The 15,935-nt window shown below is 39.8% G+C and overlaps 1 protein-coding gene across 13 annotated transcripts in view; it reads right to left on the reverse strand.

The window, feature by feature from the left end:
- BLTP1 (bridge-like lipid transfer protein family member 1) overlaps positions 1-15,935 on the reverse strand; it is a 142,234-nt gene that overhangs the window by 119,849 nt on the left and 6,450 nt on the right. For 11 of the 13 annotated variants that reach the window (XM_087963165.1, XM_087963167.1, XM_087963174.1 and 8 more), the window contains exons 2-6: positions 15,226-15,297; positions 7,261-7,387; positions 6,279-6,395; positions 3,212-3,290; positions 1,648-1,712 (exon numbers count right to left, since the gene is read on the reverse strand). In XM_087963165.1, coding sequence (XP_087819291.1) covers positions 1,648-1,712; positions 3,212-3,290; positions 6,279-6,395; positions 7,261-7,357 — 358 coding nt within the window. In that variant the 5' untranslated portion in view covers positions 7,358-7,387; positions 15,226-15,297. Of the gene's footprint in view, positions 1-1,647; positions 1,713-3,211; positions 3,291-6,278; positions 6,396-7,260; positions 7,388-13,997; positions 14,103-15,225; positions 15,298-15,935 lie in introns of those variants that run through there. The other 2 variants (XM_087963164.1, XM_026667048.2) reach the window with 2 other exon arrangements.

Here is a 15,935-nt window from a genome sequence, read left to right on the forward strand (position 1 = left end):
ATAAAATGGGTTAAAATTAGCTTAACAATTGTTTCATTTGACAAGACAAATTTTGGGTTCAGTTGTGGTTGAAAATCAAGGACCCCTTGTACTACAGGTCTCACTTGTTGTGCCTATTAAAACACCTATGTGATTAAGGTGGACACAATCTCATTATATACTCAAATCTTATGAGATTTTGACATCTTATCTTACAAGATTTTTACTATTTATTAAAACCAATCTAATTAATTTTATTTAATGTGAAATCCCACTAATTCATATGTTGCTGTAATCCATATTTTATATGTTGTTCTTCAAAAGATTTCAAGAATATTATCAGTTTAAATGAAAAGGTCAGGAAGCACTGTTACACGGCACAATGTTTATATGGTAAAAATTAATTGTTATAAACTTAGAAAATTAAAAAACTGTAAGTGATTATAAATAATAAAGTAGAATATCAGTGATTCACATATTTTTAGCTTCATAGAGTATGACCCAATTAAACATAATTTTGTTATAATTAACTCATTATTTTTCTTTAAAGACAACCTTATTACTTATCTTCTCAAGAGACATGAACTCCTTTGATATTTCAATAAACTAGGTCTCTTAAACTACATTATATAACTAGCAGTTTTCTATGTACTCTATAATTATCCAGAAAGTAGTAGAAAATTTACTTTTTTCCTAAAATCACATAAGAGTACTACTGCACACAAATCATTTTAAACACTTTTAATTGGATACTTTTAGAAAATTATTTATTCACTTTCTAACTATACACAATGAAGAAAGATATCTTCAGAATGTAACATTTTCAACTCGAGAGATACAGCAAGATAAATAAATAATTTCACCCTTTCTAAAACAGCACAGTGAAGCAACTAGCTTTCTAGGGCATTTATAGCTTATAACAAATTAAGCCATCCAAATAATTAAGAATTATGACAGTAAAAATTTATCCTTGCTATTGGCCTGATGTCTAATGGACTAAACATAAGGAATCGAAGTAATCTCATTTTTTCAAAAAATCAGTTTGAGAGCAATTAGTTTCTTTCTTGATTATCACCTCTGCAGTTTTTTCCAACCAGATTTCAAATGTTTGGAGATATTAATTTTCCTGATGGAAATTCCAACGATCATAGCTCCATATTTAGGATACTTTAGCTTCAAACATCTAGATTCTAGAGGGTTGATTTTAGCACAATAATCCTGAATTTCATTGGTAATATAGACCTATACTAACTGAAATTTTGCCCTTATAATAGGCATTTTATTTTTTAATCTCTCCTGCCTATTTAAAACCCATGCTGCCCTTTGGAAATCATTGCAAGCCAAGATAATGTAAGTGAACAATGAAAAAGCATAGATTACAAATGGTACTTCACTAATTTATCAGCTAATGGGAAATAATGCAACCACAAATTCAGTGAAGCATTAAATGAGAAAATGTCAATCACCTTTCTCAATAGGCTTAAATACCTACACTAGGCAGTTTCAAAATATTTGACTTTAAAATATATTTATACAACCTTTTTCCCATTTCATTGCATCCATGACTTTCTTTTGCAACTACAAATAATAATAATAATAATGTACCCTGTGGAATCATTTTATTTACTACAATATCTAGCAATATCTCTCTAAATGGCAGAAACTTACCATGTTGCTTCTGCTTTGGATTGTACATCTTCCACCAACGAAATATAATAAATCCATCTTGGATCCTAAAAAGTATTTCCACAAATAAAGTATTTAAAACAGCTGTTAAATTGCATACTATTCTACATGCAATTAATAAGAAATTGTTTCAAATAACACAAAGGTGAATATATCATCCTGTTTTCGGAATCTGAAAAGATACCAAAGAGCTGAAATACCAAAACACATGCATTCATAGCTTCTTTGCAATTTGTTCAAGGATCTGAGCTTTTCAACCCAAATCTGCCGACAGAAAGATTTATCTTTATAACTTTCACTAAGGTAAGGAAGAAGGGAATTTTCTATGCTGATTCTGCACCTATCATGAATTCCTGGATTTATAGGTAGTCTTCAACAATTGAGCCCAACATTTCTGCTGCTAAGCAAAACATTTGTTAAATGAATTTTGCCCCATTTTACAACCTTTCTTGCCCTTTCTTGTTGTTAAGTAAGTATCATGGTTGTTAAGTGAATCTGGCTTCTCCATTGACTTTGTTTATAAGAAGGTTGCAAAAGATGATCACATCAATTTAACAGCCTATCAGATTTTACTTTCATAAAGTAATGTGAAATCACTGTTATCTCCAAGTCTCTTTACCTTTAACAACTCCAAATAGATTCTCTCAACTCTGATAGATCATGGATATACTGAAAGTCTGGCCATTAATGCTTACATTTCTATCACTTTAAAATCAGGATTTTAACTCATTTAGACTATTTTGCGGGCCTCATTTTCTGATCTTTTTAATGTAAAAGCTAAAATATTCTTCTTATTGTGTGCCAGTTGCACCTTCTCCTGGGTCAGGAGGAGGCTCACAAGTTACTCGTGTCATAATTACCTTCAGATTGTACTACTATAATGTGCTCTACACATGGTTGCTTTGCTATAATTCCAGACGTTCCTCAAAACCTGACTGTGATGCTAGGCCTGGCAGTGGGGTGGTTTCAAGGAAATGGAAATATTCTTAGATGGCTCCATCCTGGTTGATTTTTAGATTTTTATAGTGTTTTTGTGTGTTTTTAAATAATTATTTATTTTTATAGTGTTTGTATTTTATATATTGCTGTTTTATTAACTATTGTATGGAATCACTTTTTGTGAAATGGGTGGCCATATAAATGTCATTAGCAAATAAATATGATGAATAAATATGGACCAAAAGATATGCATAGGTTAGACATCCCTGCTACAGCTCTTGCACTTCACCGCCATTCATAAGTATGTAACAGATCTGCTAGATTATTGTGATCCAACTCTAGTAGAATAACATTTCATTACATAAGGAAAATCTTATTTCCTTGAATTTACAGAGATAGTCCCTTTTAGAAATGTTTGCATAATCACAAAATAAGTATCTAACTTTTTTTTTCTTTGAATTATTCTTATACCAGTGATGAAAATGCAAATGAAGATATTATATTCTAAACAATATTAGGGCCTATCTTTATCTATATGCAATGCTATAATGGAAATAAAACTTAATAAAGCCATGGCTATGAAATAAATAGTGTAAAAGTTAAGTACCTAATGGAGAAATCTTCTGTAATATAATAGATTTCACGAACCATGATTTTTCCAGACAGAACGGAGAATGAGAAGGATCCTGCAATAAAAAGGTTTCTGTTAAATCACAGAATACCAAGGAGTCTTTTAAGTTCTCGAGATTTACTTCCCTACTTTCCAGAATAATCCAATTAAAGCTTCCCAGAAAATGAATATCTAACTTCTGCACAAATGAAAGGGAACCTATCACCGTGATTAAGAGTAACAGTTTATAAAGGTTTAAAGGATTTCCCTATCCAGTCGGGACAGGCTCAAGCAGTCAGCATACTCATCTTCAATTCTCAGCCAAGGGAGCCTGCATTGTCTAAGAGACTCTTTCATCATCATGTGGCCAGCATGAAAAATATGGAAACGCGGTAATCTTCCCACCAAAGTAGTACCTATTTATCTACTCACATTGACATGCTTTTGAATTGCTAGATTGGCAGCAGCTGGGAACTGGAGCTCACCCCGTAATCCAGCAATTCCAATCTTAAACCCAGGCTGTTGGCTTTTCAGCTGACAAGCTGGGTGTCTTAACTTCTGAGCTACCATATTTTTCAGAGTATAAGATACACTTTTTCCACCCTCAAAAGTGGGTGGAAATGTCTGTGCATCTTATACAGCGAATGTTACTGAAGCCCTGTCCACTCACCGATCCCCACCCTTCGGCCTCTGCCTCCCAGCAGTTTGCCTTCTTGCAGTAAGCAGCAAACAGCCTGGTCAGCTTCAGCTGTGCACCCCATTTTCGGCCTCCGCATCCCATTTTTTGCTTCCGCGCACCCTGTTTTTGGCTTCTGTGCACCCCATTTTCCGCCCGTTCTGATCTCCGCTGCCCAGAACAGGCAAAAAATGAGGCATGTAGAGGCTGAAAACGAGGAGTGCGGAGGCTGAAAACGGGATGCAGAAGCCGAAAACGGGGTGTGCAGAGACGGCAATAGGTGATGGCAATTCCTGCAGCCTGAAACAGCCGATTGCCTGAAGGCCGATCCAACCGACAATCAGCTACTTGTGCTAATCTGGCTGTGCTGAAGCTGACCAGGCTGTTTACTGTTTGCTGTAAGGAGCCAAATTGCTGGGAGGCAGAGACAGATTTTTTTTCTTGCTTTCCTCCCCAAAGTCTAGGTGCTTCTTATACTTCAGAGCATAGCGTTTTATACCCCGAAAAATACGGTACTCTTACTCTTAATCATATACTACTATCAATCTTAAATAAATATTCGTGCTTTCCTCAGTTCTCTCCACCTTCCATAGTTTTTCTCTCCTTGGGTAATTTTGAATCTCTGATATACAAACACTGAACTTACTGCATAAAGAGTTATGTGGGTGCTGTTGTGTCACCCTACTGTTTGTCCTGAGCAATGAAGAATGTTCTTTATTGGAACACTGATACTGAGCAGACTATAGAAGATCTTATAGGAACGGTGTAATGGAAACATACCATCTCAAGCAACAGAAAACAACAATTAAAGGTACGGATCAATCAGTTCTAATATAGATAATAGGTGGATATTAAAAGCCCAAGAAACTCAAACTCCAAGCTCAAGCACAAACTTTAACCTCTCTTTCAACCACGCTTCTAAAAGGAAAATGAATGGGGGATTCCATTTTGCATTTGTTCTATTTTCTTTTTTAAGGAAGGAAGAGGCCTCCTTCTCTTCTGGCTCACAGGCAGATAACAGAGCCAAAATTGGAATAACAGATATAGTAAATACCATCAATCTAAGAACTGGCAGAAACTATGTAAGAATTAAAATATTTATTTTGTTTTACAGAAAATGATGTTGTAGTGCTTTTGTATTCCCCTTTTGGTCCTATTTGAGAATAACAACATTTAAAAACCATTCAAACCTTTAAAATAATTACTTGGTGGAAGGAAACTTCTCAAGAAAGATATTCCCCCCCGCCCACTCATTTGTTCACGGGTTAGTGAACATTTAGTGTTCAAATTACTGATCTCTAGAGCAGTCTACATCTTAGATTTGCATCCTACAACTGCCATGATGTATTACCATGCATGGACATGCAACTGATTCGGTTGATCCGTCTGATTCCATCAAGCAGAGGCTCCTAAGTGTTTTCCTCCCTACTGTATTATGCAAAACTGGTGAGGTCATGTTCAGTATACTGCAACCACCTACTTTATTCCAAGGAAAAATCCCTCACTACATATGTGCGTTCGTGAGGAAAAAAGTGGCAAAATTTCCAGATCTTCCTAGTTTAACTGGGGAGAGTCTACTAAAGTAAAGTGTTTTCAGTGTGAGTGGCTAATATAGTTAAGAAATCCAAGTCTTTTGTTATGTATATTAATGTTAAGGAATGGTTAGCAAAGAAAGAAAAAAGTTTGACTTCAGTGGATTTATCAATTTAACCAATAATGCGTATACACAGAGACCCAAGACAATAAAATTAAAGAATGGCTTAAAAAATGACAACTTGAATAATTTTTCATAAAACAAAATGTAAATTTCTAATTTGCAATAAGCTTATACTAGTTTTTTGACTGCTCTAAATTTCCTAGATTTCCAGGAATTGAGCCTCATTCACCAGGCTCTGAATCAAACAGGAAAACCCTGCTCTGTTCCTCCCATTAAAATACAGATAAAATATAATAAAATCTTACAGGAGAAGAGGGAAAACAACCCAGTACTGGTCAGAACATCAGTGTAAAAAGCCTTGCTAAGAGTCCATGCATGACATGAGTACACCCATAGTCCCTGTTTAGTCAAAAGATGCCATGGATGAATCTAATATTTTGGTTCATATTTGAATTATATTCCCAAATTGTCAATATATAGCACACAGGAGACATTTCACATGTGCAACAGCAGTCCAGATTTTAACCACACTATTGCAATGTATCTCAGCATGGGATTAATCTTTTCATCACACTGATGTTAATAAAATAATTGAATGTACTTAATTTTTTTTCTTGCTAAAATCAATGGAATATAAAATATGTAACACTTACTAGACTTTTTATCAATATAATATTACGAATGTGATTCAGAATATACTGGCATTTCATATTTCAATCAAGATGACTTACCAATATGGATATAGCCATTTTTATGTAATCTGTTAAGGATCAATGTTAAAACAAAACCAATGTTTCGGGAATTGTAATAAGTTAGGTAAATAATCCAGGCACAGGACAAAATTGTAGCTGCAAAACAAATATTCATATATTTAGAGCAATGGAAATTATTTTTTTAAAAACCACAGAAGCAGTGATACATTCATAACACAGAAATTCTTTGGAAGTGAGAGCTATATGGACTGCCATAGACTCAATGGGAAGCAATATTAACAAATTAATAGTAACCAGCCATATGGTAACCAGCCATATGGTAGCCATTTTGCAAGGCTGTTCATGGTCTATTCCTAAAATTCCAAATATGCTCACTGGCACACAGTGGCTAAGGACACACATCATTACCTCCCCTCCTTGCCCCAATCTCATGTGTGAAATAGCTTTATAAAACAGTTTTACATAAAGCTGCATTATATTATTTTGGAAGGGCAATGTCAATTGGTAATTATACTTTTTAAATAGCTTGACTGCCTTAACGGAAGCTTTAATATAGCCAGATTACTGCAGATACATTTTAAATTCTGTATTTTTTTGCCTAGGTAATGACTATGCATGATCCAATAAATGGCATATTATATTCATATAGATATAATTATTTAAGCTATTACAAGACAATAAAATTTATATAAAGAGAAAATATGAAGCAAAATGTGTTTTAATATTTAAATTGCAAGCTGATATAAAAATGAACTTAAATAAACTTAAAGATGGAAAATTAAGAAGCTGCATGCAACTGTATTTAACATTCCACTAACTCCAGTTTTGAGATTAGTAATTAAGTTCTGTTTAAAATTACCCAGGATAAAATCAATGTTTTCTAAAACAAATAAGCAACTTATAGCTGCTGCCAAGCACTTTATGTCAGATGAGATAAGATAGATATGAGATATAATGTTGGAAAACACAAGAAATATTTAACAAACCAAATATTACATACCAACAAGGAGCCAGACCACATTTGAGTTATGTTCAGTGAGGAAATTTTCCAATTGAGTGATACTGGGAACAATGCTAACATTAGTATTTCTGTCCATTCTTAGAATATTACAGCAGGGTCTAGATGACTGCAAAAAGAAAGAACAAATGGGAGTATTGTTTTGAAAAGTGCTGTTGAAGTGATTTGAGATATACGTAAGAGAGATCAACCACTTTGAAATTAATATATCAAAATGAATGTTAGGGTCTTTAAGCAGCATCTATAGGATGGCAGAAATGCAGTTTCATTCAGTAGGATTCATAGGGAGAGCTTTTGTGACAGTGTAGTACATACACTACACAGGAGGAAATGGAATGGTAGCTTATTACAGTAAAAGAAAGAGTTAATAACAAGGTATAAGTGATTTCCTTGCTAAACTTAAAATACGTTTTACTTTGATTATGTGATCACCTTTCATATTTAAATATATTTTCATTTTTAAAATAATACTATTAAGAGTCTCTGATCAAGATTGGGGTCAAAACATTTTTGACATACCCAAACAAAAATCACTTCCTAAAACCATCTGTTCTTCAATTAAAAGGTACAATCAAATTTTAAGTACACATTTCTTCAAAGCCTGCTGCAGCAGACACCAAGAATAGTAAATGAAATATTAATACAATTTTTATGGCACATGCTTTTGGGAACAGGAAACAATACTAATGTTCCAGACAAGGTAAAGTAGGGCTGTGAAGTTTCTCCTGCAAAAGAACGCTTTAATACAGGGGTCCCCAACCCCCAAGCCACAGAGCAGGAGGTGGCCTGTTAGGAACTGGGCCACACAGCTGGAGGTAAACAGCAGGCAAACTGAACCATCACCACCCCATTTGTAGAAAAATTGTATTCCATGAAACCAGCCCGATGCCAAAAAGATTAGGGACTGCTGCCCTAATAAGCTAGTGTATTAATCAATGCTACTCTACTGATAATAATTTAGTAGGGCCATCCTATAGCGTAGTGCACAGGAAGAACTATGTAATATGGAAGGGCGGGTGATAATTGCAATGTTTGTAACTGCAGCAAAGATTGGAAATTGCTTCTTTAAATATGTTTTCTTGCATTTTTTATTTTCACTTTTTCCTTTCATATGTAATCTCTTCCTTTTTCTATTTCTCCTTCTATGATTCTGTAATTTTTAAAATCTTTCTAAAATATTTTAGAAGAATTTAGTAACTTTAAACATTTTCTACAATTTTACATGTTCTAATAAGAAATACTAGATCTGATATTAGGGTGGTGGTAGTGAGTAGACACTAAGAGGAACCTGAATTATTGAATTAATAAATTGAAAAATAGAGTGAGGTTAAAATGCACCACTACTTTATTCTTCATTGGATAGTGACAATTCCAGATAGATGGAGATCTAACTCTCAAAAAGGTGTTGTAGAACAAAGACTGAATGAGACGCAATCTTCCGTTTACTGGGTTTTCCCAAAGCCTTGCTTTCAGAATCAACAGTTGGATCTCAACTGTTGCAGCTCTGAAATGCATGTTAACATGGTTCACATTTTAATAAAATAAACCAAATCATTCCAAATCATGGAAAATAAAATTGCCATGAGATAGGAAACCTCAAATTAACTTAAGCAGGATATTCAGAAAACAATTTCCACAATTCCTATCAAACTAGGATTTTATAATATTTGGCCGGGGGGTTGAGGCTCCTGTCAACATTGTTCTTGAAAACAGAATGGGCGTTGGTAGAAGTTACCGTGAACGCCCTTTCTATCTATGCTGTGAGAGAGCCCAGGATGGGTTGACTCCTTCCTATGATGTCATTTAGTTGAGTCTGTACTAAGATATAAAAGCCAGCCCCTGGGAGAGACCCCAGCTTTGGCGAAAATACTTGACAGCCTGATCCTCGTCTGACTCATCACACCGACTGTGGAACCACTCGTTGAAGCACCCGTCTGCCGAAGGCTGCAGTCGCCGAGGCAAAAGCATCCAGACGGTAGTGTCTGATGAAAGGAGGCGGGGATGTCCACGTGGCCGCACGACAAATCTCCTCCAAGGATGCTTGGGTCGCCCAGGCAGCAGAAGTGCCCGCGCTTCTGGTAGAGTGCACCATCAGACCTCGGGGAACCAGAAGGGCCGCAGCTTTGTAGGCCTGCTCAATGCAAGACCTGACCCACCTGCTAATAGTAGAAGAGGCCTTGTGCCCCAAGTGAGAAGGGAAAAAGGAAACAAACATGGCTTCTGACTTCTTGAAGGAGGAAGTGCGCTTAATGTATATTCTAAGAGCCCTTCTTACGTCTAGCGTGTGCCACTGCCGCTCTAAGTCATGGTGCGGGAGAGGACAGAAGTCAGGCAAAACAATGTCCTGGGATCCGTGAAACCAGGTGTTAACCTTCAGAATAAATGAGGGGTCCAGACGAAGAACAACCCTATCATCATGAAAGGAACAAAGGTCCTGTCTGATGGAAAGAGCAGCAAGCTCGGAAACCCTCCTGGCAGAAGTGATGGTAACAAGGAACACTACCTTCAGAGTCAGGAAACGGAGAGACACTGTTCTAAGGGGTTCAAATGGGGGCTTTGTAAGGGCATCAAGGACCAAATGAAGGTCCCAGGAAGGATACCTGTGAACCACCGGAGGGTGCAGGTTGAAAGCCCCTTTCAAAAAACTCCTGACTGAAGTGTGATGGGATAAGGAAGGAAGCGAACCCCATGAAAGGACTGAGGAGAGGGCCACAACCTGCCTGCATAAGGTGTTGGGGGCCAAACCGTTCTGCAGCCCATGCTGAAGGAAGCTAAGAACTTCTGCCAACTGGGCTGAAGCAGGAGAAAGACCCTCCCTGAGGCACCATTGGGAAAAGGCCTTCCAGGTAGCATCATAGATGCGCCTTGTAGAAGGTTTGCGAGAAGCCAGGATAGTGAGGATGACCCCTTCTGGAAGATCAGCCTCCTCTAGCTGCTGCCGCTCAAGTGCCACACAGTCAGCTTGAACCACTGGGGCTCTGGGTGGAGCAGGGCTCCCTGGTGAAGGGAGATTAGATGGGCAGGGATCCTCCAAGGAGAAGCCACCGATAGGCTGACCAGGTCCACAAACCAGGGCCTCCTTGGCCAATAGGATGCCAGGAGGAGGAGCTCCGCACGTTCCTCCAACATCTTCTGAATTACTGCCGGAATGATGGGAAGCGGGGGAAAGGCGTAGAGGAGACCCTTGGGCCAAGAGCATTGGTCCCCTCCGCTCCCTGGCAAGGAAACCTGGTGAAGAATCTGGTGACTTGGGCGTTTTGAGGAGTGGAGAAAAGTTCCACCTCCGGTGTTCCGAATCTGAGGGAAAGATCCCTGAATAGAGACTGAGGAATGGACTATTCTGCCTGGTCGACTAGGCTCCTGCTGAGTCAGTCGGCCTGTGAGTTGTCGACCGCGAAGATGTGGTCCGCTGAGATCGATAACAGGTGTTTCTCTGCCCATAACCCCAGCCGTAGAGCCTCTCTCATGAGGGCTTTGGACCTCGTCCCCCCTTGCCAATTGACATGAGCCTTTGCGGCCATTTTGTCTGTAAGGACTAGAACATGAGAGCCGGTCACTGATTGCCTGAAATGCTTGAGAGCCAGAAAAATAGCTCTGAGCTCTAGCCAATTTATGGGAAGGGTCTGTTCCGATCTGGACCAAACGCCCTGAGCTATCTGGCCCTGCATATGGGAACCCCAACCCAGGATGCTGGCATTGGTGGTTATCACTAGCCTGTCTGGGTCCCTGAACAGGAGTCCCCTCCAGATAGATGGGGAATGCCACCAATTGAGAGATCTCTGGATTTGTGGTGGGAGTGGGACCTTGATGGATGAGTGGCTGGTTCCTGCTCGTTGGTAGGGAAGCAGGAACCATTGGAGGGCTCGGGAGTGGAGCCGAGCCCATGGGACGATGCCAATACAGGAAACCATCTTCCCCAGAAGTTTGGACAGCAGCGACAGGGGGACAATTTGATGTTGCTGGATCTGGCTGATGATCTCTGCAAGGCTCTTTCCACGAGCTGGGGACAGGAAAACCTGGCACGACATGGTATCGATGACTGCTCCCAAGTGTTGCAATTTGGTTGTAGGAGAGAGCTGGCTCTTTTTGGTGTTGATGGAAAATCTGTGGCTCTGGAGACATGACAGGGTAATTTGCAGAACCCGATGGGCCACAAGTATGGAAGAGGAAAGAATCAAAATGTCGTCCAAGTAGCATTGGATCCTCACTGGAATAGAACGCAGAGATGCCACCAATGCTGCCAGAACCTTTGTGAAGACCCTTGGAGCCGATGAGAGGCCGAAGGGAAGTGCTCGGTACTAGTAATGGGTATTCTGATAACAGAAATGGAGAAACTGGCGATGATGAGGCCAAATTGCGATGTGGAGGTAAGCCTCAGTGAGATCAATGGAAGAGAGGAGGTCACCCTCCCGAACGCTCTCTAAAATAAAATGCAGAGTCTGCATTTTAAATCACCTGTATTTTACAAATTGGTTGAGAAATTTTAGATCAAGGATGGCTCGCCACCCCCGAGGCTTTGGGAACGATGAAAAGGCGAGAGTAAAGCCCACGTCCCCGTTGAGACGGGGGAACAGGTTGAATAGCCCTGATTTCAAGAAGGTGCTGAATGGCCTGATTCATGAGGGCTTGCCTGGAAATGTCCCGACACAGGACAGATAAAAAAAAATTTGGGGGTAGGGTTAGGAAGTCCAATTGTAACCCTGACCTAATAGTGCTGAGCACTCAGGCGTCCATCGTTGACTCCTCCCATTTGGAGGCAAAGAAGGCTAGGTGACCTCCGATGGGTGGGGAGAATGAGGGATTACTTAGATTGACGGAAGGAACGACCCCCTCCCCCCGGAAAGGGCCGTTTACCAGCAGAAGGTTGTTGCCTGTCAGATGTTTCTGCCCATTAGTCTTGGCGTTGTGAGTATGGCCTGTGAGAGCGGAGGAAGCGAGATGAGGTCTCCACTCGGAAGGCAGGAGGGCTATAAGGAGCAGGGCGATAGTCGGCTTTCTTCCCAGAGGAAGAGAGAATTTTACGTTTATCTCTGGTTTCGATAAGGTTCCAAAGCATCCCCAAAAAGCTTATTGCCTGCGAAAGGAACTGAAGCCACTTCCACTTTCGGCGTGACTCCACCTGCCAATTTCGGAGCCATAAAAGTCTTCTTGCTGCTGCAGAAGATGCCATGGCCTTGGATGCAAATTTGGCAGAATTGAGAGTGGCATCCGCAGTGAATTCCGCCACTGCAATAATCTTATTAAGGTCTTGGTGAGACCAAAGGTCAGAAGCAGGCAATCTATTCTGGAGTTGGCGCAGCCACCATATGGATGCCCTGGTGAAGAAGGATGCTGCTGTTGAAGCCCGAACAGCCCAAGCAGCAGCCTGGTGATTGCACTTGAGGGTCTGTTCGGAACGTTTATCATCCGGTTTCAGGATAACTTCTGGCTCCGTGGGAATGCCAGAAGATGAGAACGAGGCCAGAACCGGAATGTCAACAGAAGGCACCGCCCGGACATTGTCCAGAGCTGCGCTGACGTTGTAGAAACGCTTATCTCGAGAAGATGGGCGAGGACCTGCCGAAGGAGAAGCGCACTGTTCCTTGACCATGTCCAGGAACAAAATGGGAGAAGGCAAAACCTCTGCATGCACTACAGGCTTGGAGAAGAGCGAATCCCCTTGGCTAGAGGGATTTCCTTGTGGCTCAGGAGCCACTTCCTCTGGCGACAGCTTGGCAGTGACCAAGCCCTTGATAATGGTCTGAAGAGAGTAGGTTTGAAGACCAATGCAGAGGATGTCTGCTCTGGGCGAGAATCCTCTTCCTCTGAAAGTTTTTGGTCAAAAACCTCACCCTCTTCACACTCTGAATGAGAGGAGTAACTGTGTTCAGATGGTGATGGCCTTCCTTCCTCATCAACCTCCTCCCATTCTGGTAGAGAAGAATGGACCCTGAGGTCCTGAGGCCTGTGTAAATCAGGATGATGAGGCAAGGAACTTATAGAGAAGGGAGAAGGGCCTGAACCCTTTCCAGAGGTTGAAGAATTTGCTTGAAGCCTTCAGCCAATCCCTGCCTAATGACTGATGAGACTACATCTTGGATATCCCTTGGTCTATGCTCAAAGGTAGAGGCAGAAGGCCGAAGGCCCGCTGCTGTGGGAGTGAAGGTGGCTTCAGGCCTAGATTGAGGAGAGGTTCGAGGCCTGGAGGGAGGGGGAGGAGCATAGGGTACAGAAGCCTGTTGGAAATAAGGCCCAGATCTGCTTAAATCCTGAGGATCTGACTGTACAGCAAGAGCCTCAGGAGACCAGGAAGGAGGATGGAAAGGCTCGTAGATAACTTCTCCTTCCCTGGGAGGGCTTAGTTGGGGCCCACGAGTATCACCTGAAACATGCTGTAGTTGCACTCCCTTCTGTTGAATAGTTCTGTTGAACTGCCTCTCTAGAGCTGCATGTCTGCGCTTCTCTGCCTCAATTCAGCCTGAGTTGCCTTCTTAGGGGCTAGAGCCTTAGCTTTGATTTTAGCAGCCACCTCCCTCTGGACTGATTGGGTGCGTTGCCTATGTCTTTTTCTCTTATTGGGCTTAAGAGACAGGTCCACTGGGGGGGGGGGAGCTCTGCCAGAGCCTTATCTTGCTCCGTTTGTAAAATAAAGGCTCTTGCGTTGGAAAGCTGTTCAGAAATTTTTCTATTAAGCCCCTTAGGGTATAAATGGCCCCCGGGCTTACAAAATGGCCACTCACCTCGTGGTGGAAGGCTTGAATCCAAGATGGCCACTGACTACAGGAAAACAGGCTCCAAGATTGAAGAATCACTCCTTAGGCTATACAGAGCCCCGAGCGAAGTCAGCAAGGGAAAAACACAGCAACCAGCTACACAATCAACTGGCTTGAGCTCTTATCAGTTTGCCGATCATGTTTACGATCCCTCCAAACTGCAGGGGTGGGGGAGGTCTGCACACACTGCCCAGCTTGCCTGCACAGAGCTCTGTAAAGCTGCTCCCAACTTGCAGGACAGAGAGAGAGCCCTGCTCTCTGGAAGAGCAGCTGCCCAGATCCCTGGGAGCTGCTTGAAGAGAGGAAAAAAGTACTGAAGATCACTGTGATTGCTATCTAACAGAACGCTTTCAGAGACACAGCTACTGACTGAAAGGAGCTGAGTCAAAAGCTGGGGTCTCTCCCGGGGGCTGGCTTTTATATCTTAGTACAGACTCAGCTAAATGACGTCATAGGAAGGAGTCAACTCATCCTGGGCTCTCGATGCAGCATGGAGAACGCTAGATAGATTCTAATATAATAGTATACTTTTTACGTTCTTAAAAAATCTATTCATTCCCCCCCACCCCCTGGTGCCATCACTATGCTCATCTTTCCTACAATCTTCTCCTATTTTTTTATGATTTATCAACTGTTTTTGTAACTTATGATTAATGACTGCAACTATGCTTTTTGATCTATAATTATTTGCTGTTCATATGTATACTGTGAGCTTATGCACCAGAAAACAAAGTCCTTGTGTAACACTTGGCCAATAAAGAATTCTGTTCTATTATTCTCTTATCTAAGCATTCTTCCACTATGTCACAGATCAAGGATAAACTTATTTTATTCCATTACAGTCACAATGGAAAGAATTAGATATATGATACAAAGAGAGAATCATAAAATTAAGAATCTCAAACTGCAAAGAATCTGAGTTCTTTCATTAATTGTCCACATTGACAATCACTGGAATGTATAATTCATTTTATAGTTTTACACCTGTTCTAAATTGCTTTATATCTTTACATGATAACAATATTTTTACAGCAGCCTAAATATAATAATATTAAAATGATACTTATAAAGATACTTTCAGCCTTTATATTTATTAAAATTTTGGGTTAATGTTTTTAAAGTCTATATTCATTAATGCTATGTTTTCACGAGGAAATTATTTTAAAAGTCTTTAGGCTACATGACATTTACATACCTCATTTACTTCCTTTTTCTATCAGGAACATACAGTATCAAGATAGCTCAACAAGGGGAAAAATCTACTTAGCTATGCAAGGGAAAGCAGAGAAAATAAAGTTAGTTATCTTGGAAAAGTTATTACTTTAAAAGCCAATATTTATGACCAAAGGCTCAGATACACCACATTTTAAAACATTATGGAAAATGTATTTTTATTTATTGAATTCTGCCTGACTCCAAAATGACTCTCAACAGCTTACAAATTTTCTGGAGGTTGTACTCATTATCTTATTCTAAATGTGATTTTTTAAAAATATAATATTGGTAAAGAATTCCATCTTTTTCCAACAGTGCAAATCAAAATAAAACAATGAGTGTCATTTATAAATGTATTTCTATGTAGTTCAAATATTATCTAATGTGGAAATATTCTCTGTGCAGAACTTTATTTACCTGAACTTTCATTATCAAAAGTTATTCAATCAACACCAAAGCATCAGCTATCTCTCTGCTTGTCTTTGATTCCAGAAAAGTTATGAATATACGGTACTTTGAATCTTAAATGAGTTGCACTAAGATTTTTTTAATTGTTAAGATTCTGTAAGCTAACCAAAATTATGATAGATCAGGACAGCATATATGTTTCATAAATCAATCAATAAATAGATGCAGCTGAATTAATAGGGAGACTCATTTGTACAAACTTTTATATATTCAGTTTTCTTG

Source organism: Notechis scutatus, chromosome 4, assembly GCF_049901735.1.
Source record: "Notechis scutatus isolate UNSWTSFEM ecotype Mainland chromosome 4, rNotScu1.2, whole genome shotgun sequence".
In the NCBI taxonomy this organism is placed as follows: domain Eukaryota; kingdom Metazoa; phylum Chordata; class Lepidosauria; order Squamata; family Elapidae; genus Notechis; species Notechis scutatus.